Source organism: Plectropomus leopardus, chromosome 11, assembly GCF_026936395.1.
Source record: "Plectropomus leopardus strain MGB_pleo_1.0 chromosome 11, ASM2693639v1, whole genome shotgun sequence".
In the NCBI taxonomy this organism is placed as follows: Eukaryota; Metazoa; Chordata; class Actinopteri; order Perciformes; family Serranidae; genus Plectropomus; species Plectropomus leopardus.
In genome coordinates this window covers 24,637,200-24,659,563 of record NC_142186.1, presented here as the reverse complement: position 1 = coordinate 24,659,563, position 22,364 = coordinate 24,637,200, and the positions used below count along the sequence as shown (strand labels likewise).

Genomic DNA, 22,364 nt, shown 5'->3' with positions numbered 1-22,364 from the left:
AAAAGGCGATGACCAGCTTAGTAAGAAATGTTCCACACATTGCAAGAAATTAATAGAATCAGAATATTATTTTATAAATAGGGAAGAAAGTCTAGAGAAAAAGAAAAAAGCTATGGCAAAACTATATATATAATTACTCTAATTACATATTTTAAAATTATGTTATGGAATAATTATAATTTTGAGCACTTCTTGCAGGCCATTTCCATGTTTTGTTGTTTTTTTAAAAAATGTAATTTTTCTCTACGTTTTACTCATTTATGGCTAATTTTGGGTCATTACTTGGTTCACTGCTCATTACCTTCTACCCATGTTTTTGCAATAAGTCCAGCCAATTTGCTCAGGTTTCAAAGTGTTAATCCACAAATTTTTTCAACATTGTAATCATTGCATGTCAATATGTTTTTATTTTTGTCAAGGAAAACTGTATTACCAGGATAATCGGGCTATATATTACCTGAAAAACAAAGAAGCAAAGGCTATGCTGCTTGTGTTATGCATAATAGTGTTAATAATACTTAATAGGTGTATACTGTTTTAAGCATGTCTGCTCTGCTGGAATGTGCAAATTTGCGAGGTGTTTACAAAAGTGGACTGTACCACCGAAAATGGGGGGGTATAATGGCAGTTTAGTCAACATTTTCTCGATACATGTACATAATAATACTCAGACTAAGGCTGTTTACTCAGCATAAAGCTTATTCTAAATCAGATAATATAAATAAAGCCACAGTGATCCAAACTCGGGCAGTTCGTGAGCACTGAAATGTGGTCTCGTCCACCATTCTCTGCGGTCTGCAGTGTACATGGCGTCACTGAAAAGTGTAGGAGTCGAGAAACTTCATCCATGTAAATAACGTCAAGAAGAAAGCTGTGTGTCAAGCTGTAGGTAGCAACACGCAGTATATAGCTTTATAAATTAACCACCTTAATTTTTAAATATGCCCCGGAAAAAGCCATTTAGCAACAAACAGAAGAAGAAACAGCTACAAGTCAAACGGGAGAGAAAGAGAGGTAACTACATCTGCCGTTAGCGTTAACATGCTAGCGTTAGCAGTTAGCTAGCGGATCGTGCCCCATTGCTAAATGTAGTCAAGCAGCAAACTGTTTGCCTGTGTTGTGTTGGGTAAGATAATATTTTCAAGTAGAGCATAAGGCCACATATTTAGCGGTGTGAAACAAACCTGAATTTTCCTTTTAGCTAGCTGAAATAACAAGCATTATGCTGTAACTTGCTTTTGGACTTAACGAGTGTAAATAGTACAAGATAGCGTTAGCACGAACTCGTTTGATACAGAAACGTCAAAAATGCACAATTATTTATTGTCAGCCCTTTAAAATACAAAATAGAGCTGTAAATTACTAGAGGCCGTTGGGCACCATGCTGTCATATACAGATCAATTTCAAAACATCACTGAACAGTGACAGTTGAAATATAACCGAGCAAAGACATCATTTTATTCCCAAAACACGTGTTTGTGTGCCTGTCACAGCTGTTGAATTGCTGAACATTTTTGAAATGTGAATAAATATCATATCAACAACGCACTTTTAACAGTTCTCTGAGTCTATCAGAGTTGATTTGTACCATGACGTGTAAGAAAATGATTCATTTTCAAATCAACGCCAGTCTGTTCAGTATTAACTCATTTCGACAAGCAAATGTCAATCAAGATATATCTGTGCACAAATTTCTGCACACAAACATTTTAGAGATGCATTTATTTATATATCTGAAGAGCAGCTTGGGATTTAAATTAAAAGAAAGAAAAAAGTATGAAATCATGCCAGAACATGCATTAATAGGTAAAAAAAAATCAAGGTCATATCATACCGAAGCCAGTAACTTCATTAACGCAGAAAGCCATTGAGGAGTCAGTATAGAATTTGAAACAAACTTGTTATTTATTTGTTTTGGCATTTCCTATTCTGAAAACACTTTGCAGGTCATCTCAATGAAAGATGTCAGCATTTATCCTTGTGAATATGCCACATTTCCTCATAGATTGGTACTGGGCTGATGGCACCTGATTGTTTAGAAACACAACATATTGATATTGGATGTTTGACTGTGATCTCTGACCTTTGCCCTTGACTTCAAGGTGATACAGGCTCAGGGCCAAGCAGCCGCAATGCGAGTGTTGAGCGAGGAGGAGAGCGACAGTCGGACACCTCAGACAGTGAGACCACTGACGTTAGGAGAATAAATCAACAGCCCTTCAGCAGAGAAGGTAGATATGACCCCAACAGGTGAGTTTCTGCTGCTGCATTACTAATACTTCCTTTGATTTACTTTACAGAGACAGATCAGACCAATCTCAAAAACACATGTTTTTCTTTTCACTTGTAGTGCTGTTTATCAATCTAGATTGTTTTGGTTTGAGTTGCTGATTATAGGCTGTAGAGATGTCTGCCTTCTCTTGAATGTAATGGAACTAGATGCCATTTGGGTTGTTGTGCTTGATGCACTAAAAAGTACATTTGAAGAACTCAATAGCAATGTCTATTTCAAGAAATCATGACTCGATTACTCAAGATAATTCATGGACTTTGTTGTGAGCACTTCCATGTAGGTAGTATTTTCTTTCTTTCCACTGACCTACACCCGCCTATCGAATCACCATGCAGAATGATGCGTGCATCTACTAATGGACGAGAGGCTCGTGCTTGTGACAGCATGAGATGTAAACATAATGGTGTCTTCCTTGGCTGAGCTGTAATGTTAGCGAGCTCTGTGGTGCTGGATGAGTTAGCTGTAGATGCATGCTTCCTACTAAGGAGTGATACGGTTGCGGGTTTAGTTTGGTAGAGAGAAAATAATTCCTGCATGAAACTGCTCACAACAAGTCTGCGGATAATCTTGAGTAACCAGGTTCTGATTTCTTGACAGAGACATTGCTGTTGTGTTTTTATTTTGGGGATTTTGAGCACCATAAGCCGAGTGGCATCTAGTTCCATTATATTGAAAAGTAGGCAGACATCTTTTCGGCTAATGTCTACAACACTCAGCAACTCACACCAAATCAATCTAGGTTTATATATATAGCAGGTAAGAGGAAAACTATGGTTTTGATTTTCTGGTTGAACTGTCCCTTTAATTAAATAATGATAAACATGAAAGATGTAAAACTCAACTGAAACAAATAAATACAAATTGTAGATAGTAGTGGTAGTAGTCTGTTCACTGACACTCAGTGGTACCTAAGATGCATTGCCTGGAGCAGCAGAAGGATGCTTTAATATATGTTTAAATTGATAATCTTTTATAGTTAACCTTAGTAATAATGTTACAGCATGCTGCCAATATGAAAAATAGACCAGTTTTTCAACACTGTATTTTGGTGAATTTATTTGATTGAATATGGTTTTCTTGATTGCCCTTATTTGACTGTGGAAAGCGCAGTAGTGTTGTCAGTGTTATTATCCAACTGACTCAGACGTCTGTTTCATAATGTGTTAGCTGTGCAGTTAAATCTAGATCATCTGGTAGATGCATGTTGGGAACATGATCTCAGTCACCAATTTTTAGCAACCCAGTTCCAGGCAAAGACTAAAAGTAGCTTTATTTATGCCCTTCTCATCTCTTCAGGTTCCGACTGCACTTTGAGAAAGAGAGTAAGGAGGAAGTGGAAAAGAGGAAGAAGTTGGCCAGAGAGAAGGTGCTGCAGGCAGTCTCAGACAAAGAACTCGAGATCAACATCAATGACATCTACCCCTCAGAGAAGGGTCTGCCCATTTTTTTAATGCCTTCCACATGACAGCCTCAAAATAAGCCAAACAGATGAGCAGAGTAGGTTAATGGAGTGGGTCGCTGCTTGACACTCTGAAATTTAATTATTCAATACCAGGTCTTGGTTTCCCACGACGGCCGTCCTGGAGTTATGAGATGACACGAGAGAACCTGCTGAGGAAAGAGGAGAAGTCGTACAGAGACTACCTGGACGACCTGCACTGCAGAAACCCAGCTGGCTCTCTCAGCCACTTTGAGCACAATCTGGAGGTAAGTCCCTTCACCGATTCACTCGAGGGTTTTCGACCATCAAAGGGTCAAAGCTGGACCAGAAACCTCCCTTTCATTCTTTTTTTTCTGTTTGCCTGTTCAGACAGACAGTTAAGGCTCATTTGTGCCCCCTTGATGTATGAAAATAGATATATAAATTTCAAATGTCATGACAGTCACTTCCCACACACTTCAATGCATCCTTTTGGTTTGCATAGGTTTGCTTTAGAAGGCTCTAGAGGGCAGTGGTAAAAGTTTCTGACAGCATCAAACTTGGCAGCAGTTGAAGAGGTTGTAATAATGTACCTTTTAGCGGAGGCAACATCGTAGTCAGCAGTGCTCTGTGAGGCCAATAAAATTCATTGTGACATGTGGACGAAGGATTTTTGTTTTTTTTTACTGGCATACAGATTGATTTGCCATTTTTAAAATGTCTTCATTGTGTCCTGTGGTCATATCTTACTTGAACTATGCTACACTGCCTCCATGATCTATTTATTCATTAATCAGATCCCTATGAGCTGCAACTGAGGTAGCAGCTACTCCTCCTGGGTCCACATACAACAAAACAAGCAAGACGTATATATACACATCTAAAAAGTCTCATTAAGAATGTGTTCAAAGGAAGTCAATAGCAGGTGAACTTAACACCACAACACACTACATTACATGATACATATAACTCACATAAAATCATATTAAAAATATCAGTTTTATAAAAAACATTAAAAATCTCAATAATGCATGAAAATATCACATCTCTGGTTGTACTGTTCTATTTTGTCCATATCTGAATGCTCTCAGAAAACATGCACAAATACAGACAAAATGAACTCAGAGTATGGACAAAAGGCTCTGTTTGTATCAGTATATGTATCAAACTTTGATGTGGGGCATGGAGAATGGCGCCTGTTTTCGTCAACATTGTGTCAACAAGCTAAACTAACTCAGAGATTGGTCAAATCTTACCAAGATTAATCATAAGAGGACTTGTTGGAAATTTGCGCATTGCCAGAAGCATGGCAGTTGCTATTGATATTTAACGCCTGTTCAGATAATTTGCCAGTCTAAGCAATTATATGCCAGTCCCAGCATTTAGTCCAGCAAGTCAAAATCCACTCCATTCTTTGTATTAAATCACCCAGCTATCAGGGTCAAAACTCACCAATTATCCTGTGAACCAGGATTAGTTCACAAATTAACGTTCTCTGGTGTACACACTTGCTTTTAACCATCTTTGCCCTCAATATTAATTGTTTTGTTGAGCTGAGAGTGGTAGGTAGCAGCCAAAGAACCATTTTTATTTCTGGATCTGAGGTTCAGCTTTAAATGCTCAGACTGCCAACGCCTTCTCTGTGCAAAATGAGTATTTATGAATCCTGTTAAACCCTTTGACAACAATAACAGCGTGAAGTAATCCTGATTGTTTTTGAGTTGCCTGTTAACGGATGATTACCCAGCAGACTCTGTGATACAGACATAACTGTTGAGGCTTTTATCCAGCGAATAACTCCAGGACGTACCATGAGCTGAATATTAAACCGTGGTAAAGTTGGATCATGTGGAGATCCGCATGAATTTTCTGACGTGTTGGAGCATTGTCTGGTATTTTCCTCTGTTATTGTACCTTACACATTATAATGCTCCTCAGTTTTGCTAATTTTCAGGCTGTGAAAATGGCAACACTATTTTTCAAAATCATAAAACCCTGCAGATCATTTAATTTCAGAGCGTGGGCTGAGCTCAGGAGGCACATCACAGCAGAAGCAGGGCTTGAGCAGCTGCTGGTGTGATAAGTGACTCTCAGTAATCTGGAGATGAGGATCAGAGTGATGGAAATATAACACAATTATAAAAAGGCTGCTAGACATTAATTTTATAGTACTAAAACAGGGCATTGCAATCATAAATATTATCTTAAAGTAGTTTTAATAAATCTTTATCTTTTACACATCTTTCACAGTAAGCTGTTAGGCTGGATATGACAAGAAATTGTGAACTCAGAGGCATTAATTTATTTTGTGTGCGATATTAAACCTTGCCTTAATCATTTTTTTCTCTCTATTAGACATGGAGGCAACTGTGGAGAGTGTTGGAGATGTCAGATGTCATCCTGCTCATCGTGGACATCAGGCACCCGGTAGGTGATTTTGTAAGCAAAAGCCTGCAGGATTACACTAACCACTAGATGGAGACACAGTCAGCATCCATCTGAATAAATGGCATGGTGTTTATCATTTATCTTTGTACATTTTTACCTGACACATTTTTAAAGTTTTGATGTCATGTTTTCGTATTTGGTCACCCAAAACAATTGATCACATTATAACAGACCTTATTTTCTAGAATGAGAGGACACATTTATGAAGTTTTTTCTTGGAAAGTGTCAAGACAAATTCAAAGTAATATGAACAAGATTGAAATATTTGAAAACAGCTATTAATGAACATAGATTTTGAAGCAAAGAAAAAGAAAAGAAATCGGAAATTCAACTATACCATTCGTTACTTCGGCTTCATACACATGCTGAAACTATGATGACAAATTAAATGCTCACATTTTGTATTTGGATTAGGGATGATAATGATTAATCAACAATCAATTAATGGGTCATCAAGAATTTGATCAAACATGGGAAATTTACCCAATAAAATAAAGGTCTGATTCTAAATATAAACAATGCATGCTAAAGCATGTTTCAATGACGAGCATTTGCAAACAAAGTGCGCAATATATCTTTTTAATGAAAAGACGGCCATCATAGGGCCTTTTAGAAGAGCTTGGCGGTGACGTCGGAAAAAATGAAGCAAGCAAACATTTTCCAGTTATATTCAGTATGTTTGATGTGCCAAGGCCTCTACATTTTTTTATGTTTCAAAGGCTGTGCAATGCTGTCAGAGAAGATTCAGCATGTTGCTGTGAGCTTTGATTAAGGGTAAAAACACATTTGGTATTGTGTACCATAAGCATGTGAGATTTTTTTTTTTAAATCATGATTAATCAGTTAATTGATCATTACTGTTTCCATTGATAGATTAAGGAAAGTGCTTACAATGTGCAACAGTTGCAGCACTTAATTTTAGCAATGTCTCTCAGTATTTCCGATCGATCATTTGTTTTCCTTCATAAGTGCCTCATTAAATATTATCCACATTTTTTTGTAGTTTTGCTGATAAACTAATGTGAAAATGGTCAAGATGCTTCCGTGTTTTCGGTGTGTCAGTTGCATTTTCTCCTCCTGATTTGAAGTCAGGTTAAAATAAAACCCAGTTCTTTGGTTCTAATTATAAAACATGAGCTCCTGACATACTTATTCTTACTTTTAAAGCAGATATACTTCATGTGCAGTGAATTAGCTTTCTCTATTTAAAGTTTCCACTGATAATGTTAAGTTAAAAACAGCACAAGTCGAGTGGTTCCTATTAAAGAAAATGATCTAGTGGTTTATTTTTCGAATGGACCAGAATTACAGTTTTATTAAGGGGTATCCTCATTTAAACCTCCCAGGTCCTGCAGTTCCCTCCAGCCCTGTACCACTACATCACAGGAGATCTCCAGAAGCAGGTGGTCCTCGTGTTGAACAAAGCCGACCTGTGTCCTCCCCCACTGGTGATCGCCTGGAAACACTACATGACCTCCCAGTTCCCCCACCTGCAAATAGTCTGCTTCACCTCCCACCCTGGACAGCCCTACAGCACAGGTGAGGAGAAGAGGGGAGGGTAGGAGGTGGGGAGAAAGTGGAGGGATAGGATGAGGACTGACTGACATACATTAAAGATAACATCTGACAGGCACTGAAATTGAAATAAACCTGTCACTCAGTGGATTTATTCGTGTGCAGTATCACCAGAATAACCTGCCTGGCTCTGGTTGCGATAAGAATAACCATCTGTCTGTCTCCTGACTTGAAGTGCTCCAAAAGAAGAGGATGAGGAAGAAGGCTGACTGGAGTCACGCTGGAGGTCCTTTAGATATCCTGAAGGCCTGTCAGGAGATCACAGCTGGGCGAGGTGAGTGTCTGTCTACTCTTGAGCCCGATTTATGCTCAGACACCAGTATTATTGTGGGTTTTATCTTGTGTGTCTGTTTCGTGTGTTTTACCAATCTGTGTCCCTTCTCTAAATTTGGACATTTTTGTGGGTCCGTGAATGCAGTGCAGGCAATTCTCTTCTCCCTCAACATCAGTTTGTAAGGTTTGATTAGTGGGTTGGATAATTGATCAGTCTATCTGATCAGATCCATAATTGAGAGGAGGAGCTGCTGCAGAGGCGAGTGAAAGTAAACTTAGACCATTATTAATGATCAGGTTTCACGTCCACTGCACCTTGTGTTCTACTCTTTTGTCTTCGTCCAGAGTAGGCTTTGCACTCCAATTGTGGTGCAATTTATAACCAAAAGATATATATTGTGATATCGCTCACAATGAACGGTCCAGCTCCAAAAATATATAATCTATAAAGAGCAGCAGATGTTTTGATAGTTGCGGACCGCCTGAAATAAATGAATCTGTGGAAAACCCTCGGCACTCAAAGCTCTTGATGAGTGTCATCGGCAGAAAATAGTTTTTTTTTAGACTGTATAAAGTTTTTCTCTATACTTTGCATTTTGTTATGCTCCCGACACCAAAATATGATGTTGTTTAGTGTGGTTGGGATGTCACATATTCACCTTGTAGCTCTCTTGTTTAGTTGAAAGATGCACTGACCACCAGACATAGGTGTAAAATCTCACCTGATCTAATTAACTCACTGATTTTGTCAAGTCCTTCTATTATAAAAATGCAAAAGGACACAGAGTAGCGCAAATATAGACACAAAACAAACAGCTGTGGGAAGGATCTATATACAGATTAGGATGATATAATGTAATGCCTTTCAATTTTATTTATGTAGCCCAATATCTCAAATCACACTTTGTCTCGGGGCTTTACAGCATATGACACCATCTGTCCTTGGACCCTCACAACTAAATAAGCTGGCTGGAGCCAAGCTGCTTACCATGGAGATGACTGAAACCTTTTGGCAGTGCATAAATTGAAAGCGTTGTGCAGCTCTTCAATTTCATCAAGCGAACACTCATCAAGAGTATTAGGCAGCCAACCATAAATCAGACTTAAATCCTGCATACTCATAATGAATCCATAATAACACAGGAATCTGTCTCTTGTCCACTCTGTGTACTTGACTCTTTGCATATTCACATTTTTGTTGATCCTTTGTGTGTTACCTCTTGTTTTCAAAGTTGATCTATCGAGCTGGGAGCAGAAGATTCAGAGAGATGCTGTCGGTGAGCCACAGGATGGGGAGCGACAAGATGAGGGCGCAGAGTCAGTGCTGATGGAGCATCAAAGTGACAGCGCGATGGAGATGAGCTGCCCGACCCAGGAGCTGTACAAAGATGGGGTTCTCACACTGGGCTGCATTGGTATGCATCTGGTTTTCACTGTGAATTTAAACCCTGTAGCCAGATAGAGGAGAGTAAAGTTTTATTAATTATTCCAAAACAAAATCTCGCAAAGATTTTTTTTTTTACTTTACAGCGATAATTGCATCAAAGCATTAAGTCTCTTTCTCTCCAATACCCTGGACAATTTCATTATCAGCAAACCAAATCAGGAACATAATTTGCAGATATGAAAGACTGATCTTAAACCCATTCTTATTTCCCTGCAGGCTTTCCAAATGTTGGTAAATCATCTGTGATAAACAGCCTGGTGGGGAGGAAGGTGGTGAGCGTGTCTCGAACCCCAGGCCACACCAAATACTTCCAGACCTACTACCTCACCCCGACAGTCAAACTGTGTGACTGCCCCGGACTTGTTTTCCCCTCCCGCGTCAATAAACAGCTGCAGGTACAAACTCACTTTTGTGTACTTGAGAGCAGATGTGACTCTGAGTTTACTTTCCTGTCCAGGCTCAATAAAAAATACATTTTGTTGAAGTGCACACACACCTCTGGAAAGATGGATTATTGATTTTATACCTTCCCTTCTTGTTATTTTCCAGTTGCTCAGTTTTTGGATACTATGTTTATGCCATTTTTTAAAAGTTGTACCTCTCTTTGAATTTTCTCATTGATCTTTTTCATTCTCCTGCTGGTCTTTTACTTTTGCATGTTGTTTAATTTTTCTCTAGATACTGGCGGGCATCTACCCAGTGTCTCAGCTGCAGGAGCCCTACAGCTCAGTTGGTTATCTGTGCGAAAGGACCCCTTTTCTCTCTGTGCTGAAGCTCAAACATCCAACTTTGCTAGAGAAAAAACCTCATGAAAACCAAGAGTCTGAAGAGCTCAGCTGGACTGCCTGGGACGTGTGTGAGGGTAAGTTGAATCACCATGACACTTCACTATCTAATTTGTTGTAGCTTTAAAGAGTTTAGAAATCATGTGTACACGCAGTAACTCAGCTCCTTCACTGCTATCTCGGTACAACAAAATATTGAGAAACAAATGGCTAACTTCCCTAAACAGGCACCTGAGTCACGGCCAATTATGAATAAAATATTACAAGGAAAAAAATTTACCATTCACAAATGAAAAAGAGGGGGGATCTGGGTCTGCAAGGACAGGGTCACAGGGGATGAAGTGTCTTAGTTGTCAAAAAAAAAGAGCTCCTGACTTCTGAACTTGATGCGTGCAACGTACCCAAGGAGAGTGAAGACTGAAGAGGACTGAAGAGGCCAGTTTTTTTTTGACTGCCCACATTCCTTAAGGTAAGAATCTGTAGCGCTATGATGACTTAATTAGCTCATATGACATTATGTCAAGCTCGGGACTGTTAATTAGCCTGATAAGGTTGTTGTTATGATTTAATGATCGTTAGTCATCACAATTTGGATGTAACATTCGGTACTAATGTTATTTGTCATTAGGTAGTGTGTTTGTTACACCCCATTCCACTTGTATAATGTTACAGACGTTAGCATTTTGCCGACAATTACAACAGAAGTGCCAGCTAACTTAACATGACATAAGCCTCTGATGGTTCATTTTCTTCATGCTAAGATAATATTAGCAAGGCTGTAACCACCATGTACTTGAATAAATTGCTTTTGCTTTTGTTTTGGAACATAAGTCTAATTCATCACAAAAGAGTGTAGACTTGAAGCTAAAATGGAGCTGTTATTTATGATGTAGTAAACAAAACACTTATCACAGTAGCTTAATTGTGCCGTTTATGAAGGAAGCATTTGCCAAGCTTACTGAAAATGACAAAGGCTCAATTAAAATGACTTTGTGACAGCTGTTCATCTAATTTTAGCGGTTGTTTGTCGACATTTAAAAGTCATATCTAAGCCCTGCTTTTTCTTTGACCAAACTGCAGCTGTAATTGTTGTAAAGACTAAATCATGCACACAAGATGTCAAAATAACAAAATTGTGTGAGTAATGCAAGGTGGGTGGCAAGGTTTGTGAGGATGTATTTATTCAAACTACGATATGTGAATTGAACGCTCATTATCTGGTTCCATTTCAGGGTGAGAGAGTTAGAGTAGAGCTGCTGTTACAGCAGATTGAAGAAGCAGGTGTGAGATGCAGGTGGAGCTGCAGCGGGCTGAAGCTCCAGGCAGCTATGGACATTACTGAGTACGGCTGTCATCGTTCAGGCAATGCTCAGGAGACCAGGAGAGAAAAATGGCAGGCTCAGGCACACTGCAAAACAAAGAAAGTGGGCGCTTGAGACTCTAGTACAGGCTAAAAAAAAAGAATAGTCTCAATCTGTCTCTCTCTTCCTCTCCCTCTTTCTCTCTCTCACTCTCTTTCTACCAAAATATAACATAAGCTGTGTTTTTTCATTTGATTTCTCATTATGCAATTTGTGGGTTTTTTTGTTTGTTTAATGAATTTTATTGAGGATATGATGCACTTTGATACAATTTTGGACCAGGTTCTGCACTCTTTGACTGTTTTTTAGTATTTGTAAGTGCTCTGTACGTATGTCCACCTTACATACGTTTTGTATCAGTAAGATTACATTATTTCTAGGGAGAGTTTACCCCTTTACCTTCATGCTTAAATTGACTGTAAATGTTGTTTTAAAGCTAATATTTAAAAAAAAAAATCTTTAGGGTGGAGGTGACAAACCTCTGTGTCAATCTAGGGTTTCACATCTTTGCCACCTTTTTCAGCCCTGATGAATTTGCATCCCTGCTATTAGAAAAACAGCAATATTACCAGACTTTATTATTTAATTATAGCTTATACCATGATGTTTTATACAATCACTAACACCTGCTATGTCTCTCTCTTCAATCTGTCAATTCATTCTTTAGCATGGGCAGAGAGAAGAGGTTATAAAACAGCAAAAGCAGCTCGCAACGATGTTTACCGTGCAGCTAACAGTCTCCTTCGGTTGGCAATTGATGGCAGATTGTGCCTCTGCCTCAGACCACCTGGCTACAGCTGCCTGAGAGGTAAACGAGTCTCTTCTGTGACTCATCATGACAGTTTTGAGTGTATTTGAAGGGTCAAAACAGCAGGTGGGTGGAATTAATGTATTTTTTTTATTATTTATGTACTTCAGAGCACTGGGAAAACCACCCAGACCTGCCAGAGATTATGGCCCTGCAAGGGAGGACGACAGAGGAGGAAGGAACAGGAGAGAGGGACGATGATGATGATGGAGAGTCCAGCACCGAGCCAGAGGAAGAGAGAGATCGGGATGCAGATGATGATGAGGATGGAGATGATGAAGATGAGGGGTTTGGACATCGAAGGCAGACGGAAGATAAGCCATCTGGCTTCACTGTCAACATGTACAATGTCCTTCGTGAAAATGAGTGCGAGTAACAACGTGACGAGCAGGAAGTTGCTCTTCCTTGACTTCTCCCTTTTTACCCCAATTCACTTTTCATTCCTTTTTCCCCCTAAATCTGCATTCCTTCTCATTTCATTCTTGCCTCTCCACTCTCCATGTCATTATCATCTCCATACATTAACATGATCTATTATAATTAATTCACCCCGTTTCCTTCTCCCTATAATATACAGAGCGTATTTATGTATTCCATGCTGTGCCTCTGCTCTGCTTGTTCTTCCATGAAGCTTGTTCTTTAGTGTTGCTTTTAGGAATGGATTTGGTTTGATTTAATCTTTCCTTTTTTTGCATGTAGTTCTCAGAAACAAATGAACAATATAACTTCCCACAGCCTGGAATAATCAACCAACTGGTTTTCAATCTCTGTATCAATAAGTGACTTCTCAGCTGAGATGCCAAAGTTCAGGAAAGGATGATAAAACAAATCAGATGCACTGTGAATATGATGTCATTCACTGGAGCAGCCGTGTGGCTCTGAGAGCAGCTGGAGATTTAAGACCACGACTTTAAATCTTCTTTATAGACAATAGTTTGTCATAACTTTGGTTTAAGGGTTTGGGGATGGGAGATATTAGACAATAAGAGCAGAATGAATAAAACCAATATTTTACACACACAGTTTAACAGTTACCAGTGTTTCAGCTCAGTTAGAGGTTCATTCATCTGAACTTGGTTTTGATTTAGATGATGCTGTTTGTGGGAGTGATGTTTTATTTGGTGTGCTTCTACACGGTCCACAGGAAATTTAAAAAATATATATTTTGGGATGGGGGAGGGAAGGGTTGTTGAATCCTGTATTGCTGGACGAGGCTGTTTCAGGAATTTACCTTGTAGTGTTTTAACTACTACAAAACTGTCCTTAGATGCTGATAGAGATCTACAGTATTTTGTGCAGGATTTTGGCTACACTTATTCAGCACGTTTGTAAGCGAATGGAAGTACAGTGGGTCTGATACAACAAACTGCTGAACAATCAGTTACAGGAATTGTTTGACATTTTTGGGAAATTCATGTTTTTTCCTGAGAGATAGATGAGAAGGTAGATGCCTGTAATTATGTAGTGGGAGACAGGAGACGTAAGATTAGCAAAAAGAATACATCACCCGCAAAATGACTCTTTGTATATCAATTACTTACTCCATGTTACCTTAAATTCATAAAAAAAACCTTTGTTTTCTCGCCTGCCTCCTTGTTGAACAGAGAATCCAAAAAAGGCAAACATTCTTTATGAATTGAAGTAAAATGGGACCACGTTTAACAGTGAAACTTTATCAAAACATCCATTTATAAACTCTCACACCACTCAAGCAGTATATTCCAAATTGTATGCTCAATACTTCTCAAACACATGCATTTGCACTAAAAACCTTACAATATAAAACACTTACGCCTACGACCAACATGCAGAGTAGTGTGCTGTGTAAGTGTGTGTGTATGAGCTCTGAGTTCAAACCCTATTCAGCTATGCATGAGGCTGTTTGTACTGATGTGTTTTAAATTGCAGTGTTTTAGCGATGTGTATTTAAAGTACTGAGCATACAGCTGGATAAATTAGACTTGGATTATACTGCATGAGTTGTGTAAGAGTTTGTAAACATGTTTTGATATAGATTTGTTGTTTAATGTGATCCCTGATAACTTCAATCCATGAAAAATGTTTGCTTTTTCCTGGATTCTTGTTCACCGTGGAGGCATGTAAAGATTTTTGTCACAAATTTCAAGGTAAGAAGTGGTAAGTAATTATGATACAAATGGTCATTTTGTGAGTGAAGTGATGCGTTATTGCGAAGACTGGAACTGGAGGAAAAAGCAAGTCTGTCTCTGTCCAAAGGCAACAAAAACACTTACCAGGGCCTCTAAATCTCACTAATTGCCACATTATTATCTTGTTTTGCTTGACCCAAACAAAACCAAAGTGTAACTGACTTTGTGGCTTTGTACTACAGTAAGTTACAGTGTCTGGCCAAAAAAGTAGTCCAGCACAGAACTTGTGATTTTACAATTTTTATTTTTGATAGGATTAAACAAACAAGATATAATGTGTAACCTGTTAGTTTTAAAGGTACATATATTGAGAGATCTTCTCACCTAACTCTGCATGAAAGTGAAATGGTGCATTTACCAGAATGTTGAACTATTGCTTTAACCACACAGAAAGAGAGACTGGCTATCTTAGTTACCATCTGTTCATCATTATAAATACCATTACACACTCCATCTGTGTTGTTTTATGAATTATAACTTTGACACACTGCTCAATTACAAGATCAGCTCTTGTAATGCCGTTTAGACACCTGCTGCAGATGGTTTTCAGTGTTCATCAACGCCATGTGTCATTTTTAGAAAAACTGGCAGTTTTGCTGTTTGACTGCAGGTCTTGCTTTCTCTCTCTTCCTGTGTGATGGCCCCGCTACAATCCTGATTGCTGTATTATCGTGTGCTGTACCTCGTTCATGTGTCCACTGAGGGAACTCTACAGCACAGTGCTGTGTTACTGTGTAATACATCACACTGCAGCCACATGCAGTCATTTCTACCATTGGTACAGTGTAAAGCAGTTACTCAACACTACCATGCTGTTAGAAACACAACTGCCTTTTAGTTGTGTTGATGTGAATTATTATTATTATTATTATTATTATTATTATTATTATTATTTTTGGAAAAATTAAAACTGACATTGTCCGGAGAGTGTGGTGTGAAGGCTTGAGGTGAGTTCAGGCTATTTGCTGCATTCCTCATTTCATTCCTAGTACGCCTAATGATGACTGGACTGCTTTCTGCAATAAAAGAAAATAATCCTCTAAACCATATAAATGTCATGACTTTTTTCTTAATTTATAGACATTTAAGATTCACTTGTAACCTGTGTGAGATAATGCATGATTAAAATATTAAACATCTTGTCAGGGAAAGATCTTTTAATAACGAACCCTCTATTACTTATTGTTTTATTAAAACAAGAAACACACTGTGCCAACTGTCACTCATTTCAAATGCACGTAATTAAACTGAGAACAGTTGACATTAACTTTTCCTTTGAGCGTTTTGACAAATTTTTAGGGGAGATCTGTGATCAAAGTGGACAGCTCGGACATGTGTGGGTGAGCTTTGTCAGACTAATTGCACTTTGTACACTGCCTGAATGCCAAATAGACAGTTACAAATTTATTCTCGTTGGGATGTCAATGCTTTATGGTTAAAGTTGTCTTGTAATTATTCAGGGGACTTCCTTTTACTAAAGACAGATAATTACCACAATGAGATTTGCTGATAGTGCTGCACTGTACTCAGATCTAATTAAAGTCCTCCCAAACTACTTAATGGGCGATATTTGAAGCAGATAGCATGAAATGAAGTAAAATGTACCCAACCACAAAATCATTAAGGAATAATTTAAATAATTAGTAAGCTTGAGCTCTCATGGTATAATTATTTGTAAATGGGGCTGTTTAATTACACGTAAAACTAATGTTATGCTAAATATTTTTGCATTACTGAGGCACTGTGATTGAGCTCTGTGATGACCAGGTGTTGACCTGCCTTTTACCTGATGCATTATGGGATAGACTGCAACCTAACCTGTGTGGGAGATGTAGAAAGTGGATGGATGCACAGTCCAACATTAAATCCTATTAACCTCTGTAATGCTGGTGTGAAAAAAAAAATTAAAAAGGCTCGCATACGCTGATCAGCCACAACCACTTATTTTAGTATCAAGTTTTCAAAGTAAAACTGGATTGGATCACCTGGATCCAAATTCAAACTTTTCAGGATTATCTAATCTGGATAACCAGTGCTCTAAAAAGGACTACATGTCATAATGCAGGCAGTCTGCGAAAAAAACACACTGCAGTTACCACTTATTGCCATAGGTGTTGCCAAAGAGACCGAAATGAGGATCTTCAAGATTGTAACTAAATATTTTTGGTTTGATATTGACAGCTATTTTGAGGATTGCTTAATGTGAACAAAATGTTTTTTTTCCACTTTACTGTACTGAAAGGTTTAAAAGGTAGCCTCATTTCTACTTCAACACCTAATTTATTTAATTAACTGTTAAACAAATAAAAAATATATTACGTTTTGTTCCTTAAATTCACCCTGAATCCACCCTTCTGCTGGGATCAGAATAACTCTTTGCAGTCCTATTTAAAAGTTTTGAGCAACACATATTAAAGGTTTGATCCAGAGCAAAACCAAAACTGGTTTACATTATAACCCATTTTCAAGATTTGGTCCAGTTGATAGCTGTTTAATCTGTATTGGTTCAAATTACTTCTAAACAACTGGGTCCTGGTTACAATGTAATATTCTGTTGGGAAACTTGAACTGGCATTCATGTGAATGCCACCTGACATGTACCACCCACCAAACACAGTTGCAGACCAAGTACAGCCCTGCATGGGAACTCCAGACTGCAAAATCTGCTCAGGAATGGCCTGAGTAATGTGACAAAAAGCTCAAGGCATCCACCTGGCCTCCAAAGTCCCCAAATCCCAATCTAATTAAGCTTCCTTGGGAAGTGCTTGTACCCCACCTTGCAACTCACAGGACTCGGAGGATCTGCTGCCAACACTCAGGTGTCAGACACCACAGGAAAGCCCCAGAATCCTGCATCCATACCCTGTCAGGTCAGAGCCAAGTGCGATCCAAGGAGGCCCCAATGGGGATCGGACTTGGCTCTGGGGCACTGGCACATCTCAGGGATGCTCCATCAGATCAGGATATGGGGAATTTGGAGGCCAGGTCGACGCCTTGAGCTCTTTGTCATGTTCTTTTTGTTGGTGGCGTGTGGGAAGTGGCACCCAAATTAATGCCAGGACTAAAGATTTCCCAGCAGAACATTTCAACAAAAGGATCAATGTGATTCATTTCACCTTTCAGTGGTTGTAATGTTGTGGCTGATCAGTGTGTTTTATTGTGAGCAATGCATGAGACACTGCATGTGATTTATTTGCCCCCATAAGAAACCCCTCAAGAGTGAAGAGGAAAATCAACAGCCTTTTGAAAAGACACTGCAGTGGGATAAATTGTGAGTCTGCTTTTATTATAATTTTTGTTTATCAAAGCACTTCCAATTTTCATTTCCATTCCACTGTGTCTGACATGACAACATTTAATAAAACAGGATCTGCATGGGAGGAAGAGAGTGGCTGAAACAATAAAACATACCTCTGAGCATTGTCCACTGCACCACCACTTTTATTAACTGTAAAGCATATGGAATAAATTATCACCTCTCCCAGATTCTAATAAAATCACTTCCATAGTCATGTGTTAAAAATGTGAAACCCTTGAGATTTACGTCTCATTTGAGTGCCGTCTGTCACCAGTCGTCAGTTATTATGGGATGACTGTACTGACAGTGTTTGTCAAATTATTCACACTCTTGAAGCCTTTCCAATCCTCTTGTCAGAGTAAATCTGGCTGCAGCTATTATCTCATTATGTTTATCCTGACCCAGTGGGCACCATTCATAAGCGAGCTGAGACGGTATGATGATAATCACCGCTGAGGACTGCCACGATCATTATTTACGGGATGGAAATGGGTGGAAAAACCCCTCATCTTGCATAATTTGGATTCAGTGCCAACTTGTATGGTAGCCTGCTCGCAGATGCTATTTGCTGACTAGATAAACTCAGAGGAGGGAAGAGAGGAATCATCTGGAATTGTTTCCGATTCACAGCCGGAGCCATGAGCTGCTTAATTTCCCCAGCTAGAGCTCTAACTATGTTGTGGCCCTCAAACCTGTATGGCAGTAATTACAGTCAGACAAAGACCCCAGATTTACTGGAGCATGACACCATAAATTTCAAAACTGTTAATTAAATTCTGCTGTGTTAAATGTCTTTGCTGCCAACAGTGGTCACGCCAAAAATGCCCATGTGGTTTGAATATGATCTTTTTTTCCCCTCTCTCTCTTTTTGGATAACTTTCTCATGACGCAATCAGGTTGTTGTGGGGACTCGGACACCCTCCCCTTCTCTCTTATTTGCCCCATTCCTGCTCCTTATGTGACCCTGGCTAACGTGGGTGAGACCGGGGAGTAATGAATTGGTTTCATATGAGAGCCGGAGCATAAGCAGAGCAGAAAAATTCATTAGTCTGGTTTTATACGGTCCCCTGGGCGCTGCAGACACACACACTCACTGAGACACACACACACGCAGGTGAGATAAAGAGTGAGTGGGAAATTTGTAAAAAAGTAATCTGGGTGACAAAGAACAACAATAGCCACAAATGAGCGTAAGTGTTTCTTTTAAAGACAAAACTAAAATCAAATTTCCCTGTTGGTTTTACAGAAACAACCAAACTGCAGCAAGTCTCATTGCAGTAAATTATAGTTATACATCTCAGCTGGCAGGTACACCTCCGTGGTCACTAGAGGGCTATCAAAGCCAGCATTACTATAAGTCTCTGCTGCAGTTAATAGACAGGTGCACCAAGCTCATTGTGCGCAGACTTCTCATTTGTGGTGTTTATAGTGTGTGTATGTGTTACATGGTATTAAAAGCACGTTCGGTTTATCACCGTTAGAAAAGGTGGGTAACTAACTATCGCAAGGGTGGAAGAAGTACTCAGATCATTTACTCAAGTTCACATAAATTTACTTTATATCAAAAGTAAAAAGTTCTTGCTCTGCAGTAAAATGTCCCCTGTGAGTGATATATTGTTATATATGACACTGTTGGATTGTTAACATTAATTTAACAATGCCCATGTAGGATTTTAATGCTGCAGCTGGTTGAGGTGGAGCAAGTTTAAACTTCCTCATATAGAGTCAGATTTAGTTCAGTGATTCATGAATTTGGGGTCAAACCCTTCCGAGGGGTCACAAAATGAATCTGAGCGGTCGTGAGATGATTAAAGAACATAAAAGTTCTTCTACTCAAATAAGTCAAATCTGTACTCTTTTCATCTTTAATGCTCTTTTTTGTAATCAGAGAAGTTTTGAGTTGATGATGTAGTCTTTAACAGTACATTATATTTTATGAATGTATCATGTTTTTTTTAATGTAAAGCCTTACGCTGAAAATAAAACAAACTAATATCACCAGCTGTTAAATACATGTAGTGGAGTTAGTTTTTAACTTTTTCGTGCATATTTCAGGTAATTTTCTGTAACCTTTTTTTATTTCTTATTTTTTTAAAAATTATTTTCTGCTTAATTTTGGGCAATGTCTTGTTAAGTTGCTTGTTGCCTTCTCCCCATGTTTTTAAAAGAAATTAAACCAATATGCTCAAGTTTCAAAGGTTTAAAAGTACAATAGTTAACTCTGAATTGTTGTGGAGTAGAAGTAGAAAGTGGGAAAAAAGTGCAAACTAAAACTGTACTTTAAGGGACAGTTCACCCCCAAATAAAAAACATACATATTTTCCCTCTTACCTGTAGTGTTATTTGTCAGTTTGGATTGTTTAGGTGTGAGTTGCTGAGTGATGTAAATATTGAGATGTGTGCTGCTAACAACAAGGTCTTTGGGTTATCTTCAGTAACCGGTTCATGATTTCTGAAAAGAGACAAAGCTGTTAAATTTTTAAATGTATTTTCTGGCGAGTGCCATCTAGTTTCATTATGTTGGAGAGGAGGCACACATATCTAAGGCTGATATCTCCAATACTCAGCAACTCACACCTAAACAATCTAGACTGATAAACAGCAGCACAGGTAAGGGGAAATAATGTATTTTTGAATTTGTAGTGAACTGTCCCTTTAAGTACAGCACTTGAGTAAATGTTCTTAGTTCCTAACATTGATGAGGGATGATTTCTGTTGCGTACACAGTTCACAGATCAGCGTTCGTACCTGCAGTAAGCAGAGTTATTGCTTACTCTACAATTGTTCCTGGAGTTTTAAATCCCTTCAGACTATTTCCCCTCTCCATGCACTTTGGAAGCAGCTGAAGTTTTGCCAGAAATCTTTATTTTACTATGTTAGCAAAGTTGAACACTTTTCACTGATAAGCAGAGACCACACACACACACACACACACACACACACACACACACACACACACACACACACACACACACACACACACACACACACACACACACACACACACACACACACACTGATTTACAGCTCGGGCAGTTGTCCCTCCAGTCAGCATCCTGGTTCTTCAGCCGCACTGTTTAGGTGACGAGGCCTCGGCCCTCTTAAGATTGAATGTCCTCCTCTGCTTCTTCTCATGTTGGTTTCCACTACAGTTATCTGATATGATGAAAAATAACTATATGTAGTATATTTACTCAACTACAATTTGAAAGATTGGAATATATTGTCTTCTTATGCATCGATTCTTTACATTTTATAGCTTCAGATCAAAGATATACTGTGCAAGATTTCCCTAAAAACTAATATATAGACTCATACAAAGTAACCTCTGTTAGTCATTACTCTTCCCTCTGATTGTATTTTCTTATTTTTCCTCTCACTTTCTGTGTTCTGGACGTTTATTAGCATGTAGCCCCACAACACACAGGTGAAGTAAGAGCTTTATAAAAAGGAGGCAAGGTGGTGTTTGGCTATTACTTTTATTGGCACTTTCGCCGGCAAGTGTATTTAAAAATAAATAATACACAATCCTGCAAAGTATACTTTTAAGATTTCACATTAAATAATGTATCACAACTAAAAGATTATACTATAGGTCTCCAAACTATTTAGCCAGAGACCTTTTAAAAAAGAGGTAAATTATGCATTATACACACACAATTATACACACAACAAAAGTACAAAAATTAAAGTTTGTGTTTAGAAATTTATTTACAACTTCATTAACCATCTCAAGACCCCTGACATTTATCTTGGTTGGGAACCTCTAAACTCCCTGATATTATTAAAGCTGATGCCAGCTGCACCTCAATCAGCCACACAGTTAGATTTTTATTAAAAATGATTATCAGTAATAAGATGATAATGTTATATGTAAATATCTAATAATGCAATATATTTATATATATATATGTTGAAAGGTGAATGGTTCTTGTATTGTACAGCGCTTTGAGTAGTTGCTGAGACTCCATTTACCATAACAGTATTTTAATCACATTTTCCAGCAGAGCCTGTACTTGATAGTATGTTTTTTGTGTGTGTTTTTGCTTAAGTTAAGTGTCTGAGTACTTTTTCGACCACTGATAATCTGCCCAGGGCACACATTTAAAAGAATGTGAGAATTTGAATGTTTTGAAGCGCTGTTGACATTTAGGAATAAACCTGATTTTAAGGTCCCTTCAGGTCAAATATTTCTCTGTCAGTCCAGATGTGGGGACAAATAGACTTGTCTATACTGAGTGGTAGAAACACATCGTTGTTTCAGAAAATCTCATCCAGGTGAAGGGCACACCCATATTTTGTGATAATGACTCTGTAAACTGAGCACACACAAAAAAATAAAACAGGTGATCAGTGCTTGGCAAACAGTCCCAGCAGCATGTCATTGTGAGGTAAACTCAGAAACAATATTTGTCACAGTGAGCATTCAATACAATGTGTACAGAGCAGCTTTCCCATATTCCTCCTGTGGAGGGTCACAATATGGC

The 22,364-nt window shown here is 38.5% G+C and overlaps 1 protein-coding gene across 1 annotated transcript; it reads left to right on the top strand.

Annotated features, from left to right (window-relative positions):
• Positions 1 to 791: 791 nt before the first annotated feature.
• On the top strand, positions 792 to 15,632 carry gnl1 (G protein nucleolar 1). Its single transcript, XM_042489336.2, has 12 exons — positions 792 to 1,014; positions 2,104 to 2,251; positions 3,591 to 3,727; positions 3,850 to 4,001; positions 6,070 to 6,141; positions 7,509 to 7,701; positions 7,913 to 8,011; positions 9,243 to 9,425; positions 9,674 to 9,852; positions 10,136 to 10,319; positions 12,271 to 12,411; positions 12,522 to 15,632. The coding sequence occupies exons 1-12, from the start codon at positions 942 to 944 to the stop codon at positions 12,785 to 12,787; spliced, it is 1,827 nt and encodes a 608-aa protein (XP_042345270.1). The 5' UTR covers positions 792 to 941; the 3' UTR covers positions 12,788 to 15,632.
• Positions 15,633 to 22,364: the final 6,732 nt, after the last annotated feature.

Bases quoted from the DNA above. Each gene is read 5' to 3' on its own strand.
- gnl1 (XM_042489336.2), top strand. From the start codon at position 942: ATGCCCCGGAAAAAGCCATTTAGCAACAAACAGAAGAAGAAACAGCTA. The intron at 4,002-6,069 runs GTAAGTCCCTTC...TCTCTCTATTAG, and splicing joins ACTTTGAGCACAATCTGGAG to ACATGGAGGCAACTGTGGAG. The intron at 7,702-7,912 runs GTGAGGAGAAGA...CCTGACTTGAAG, and splicing joins TGGACAGCCCTACAGCACAG to TGCTCCAAAAGAAGAGGATG.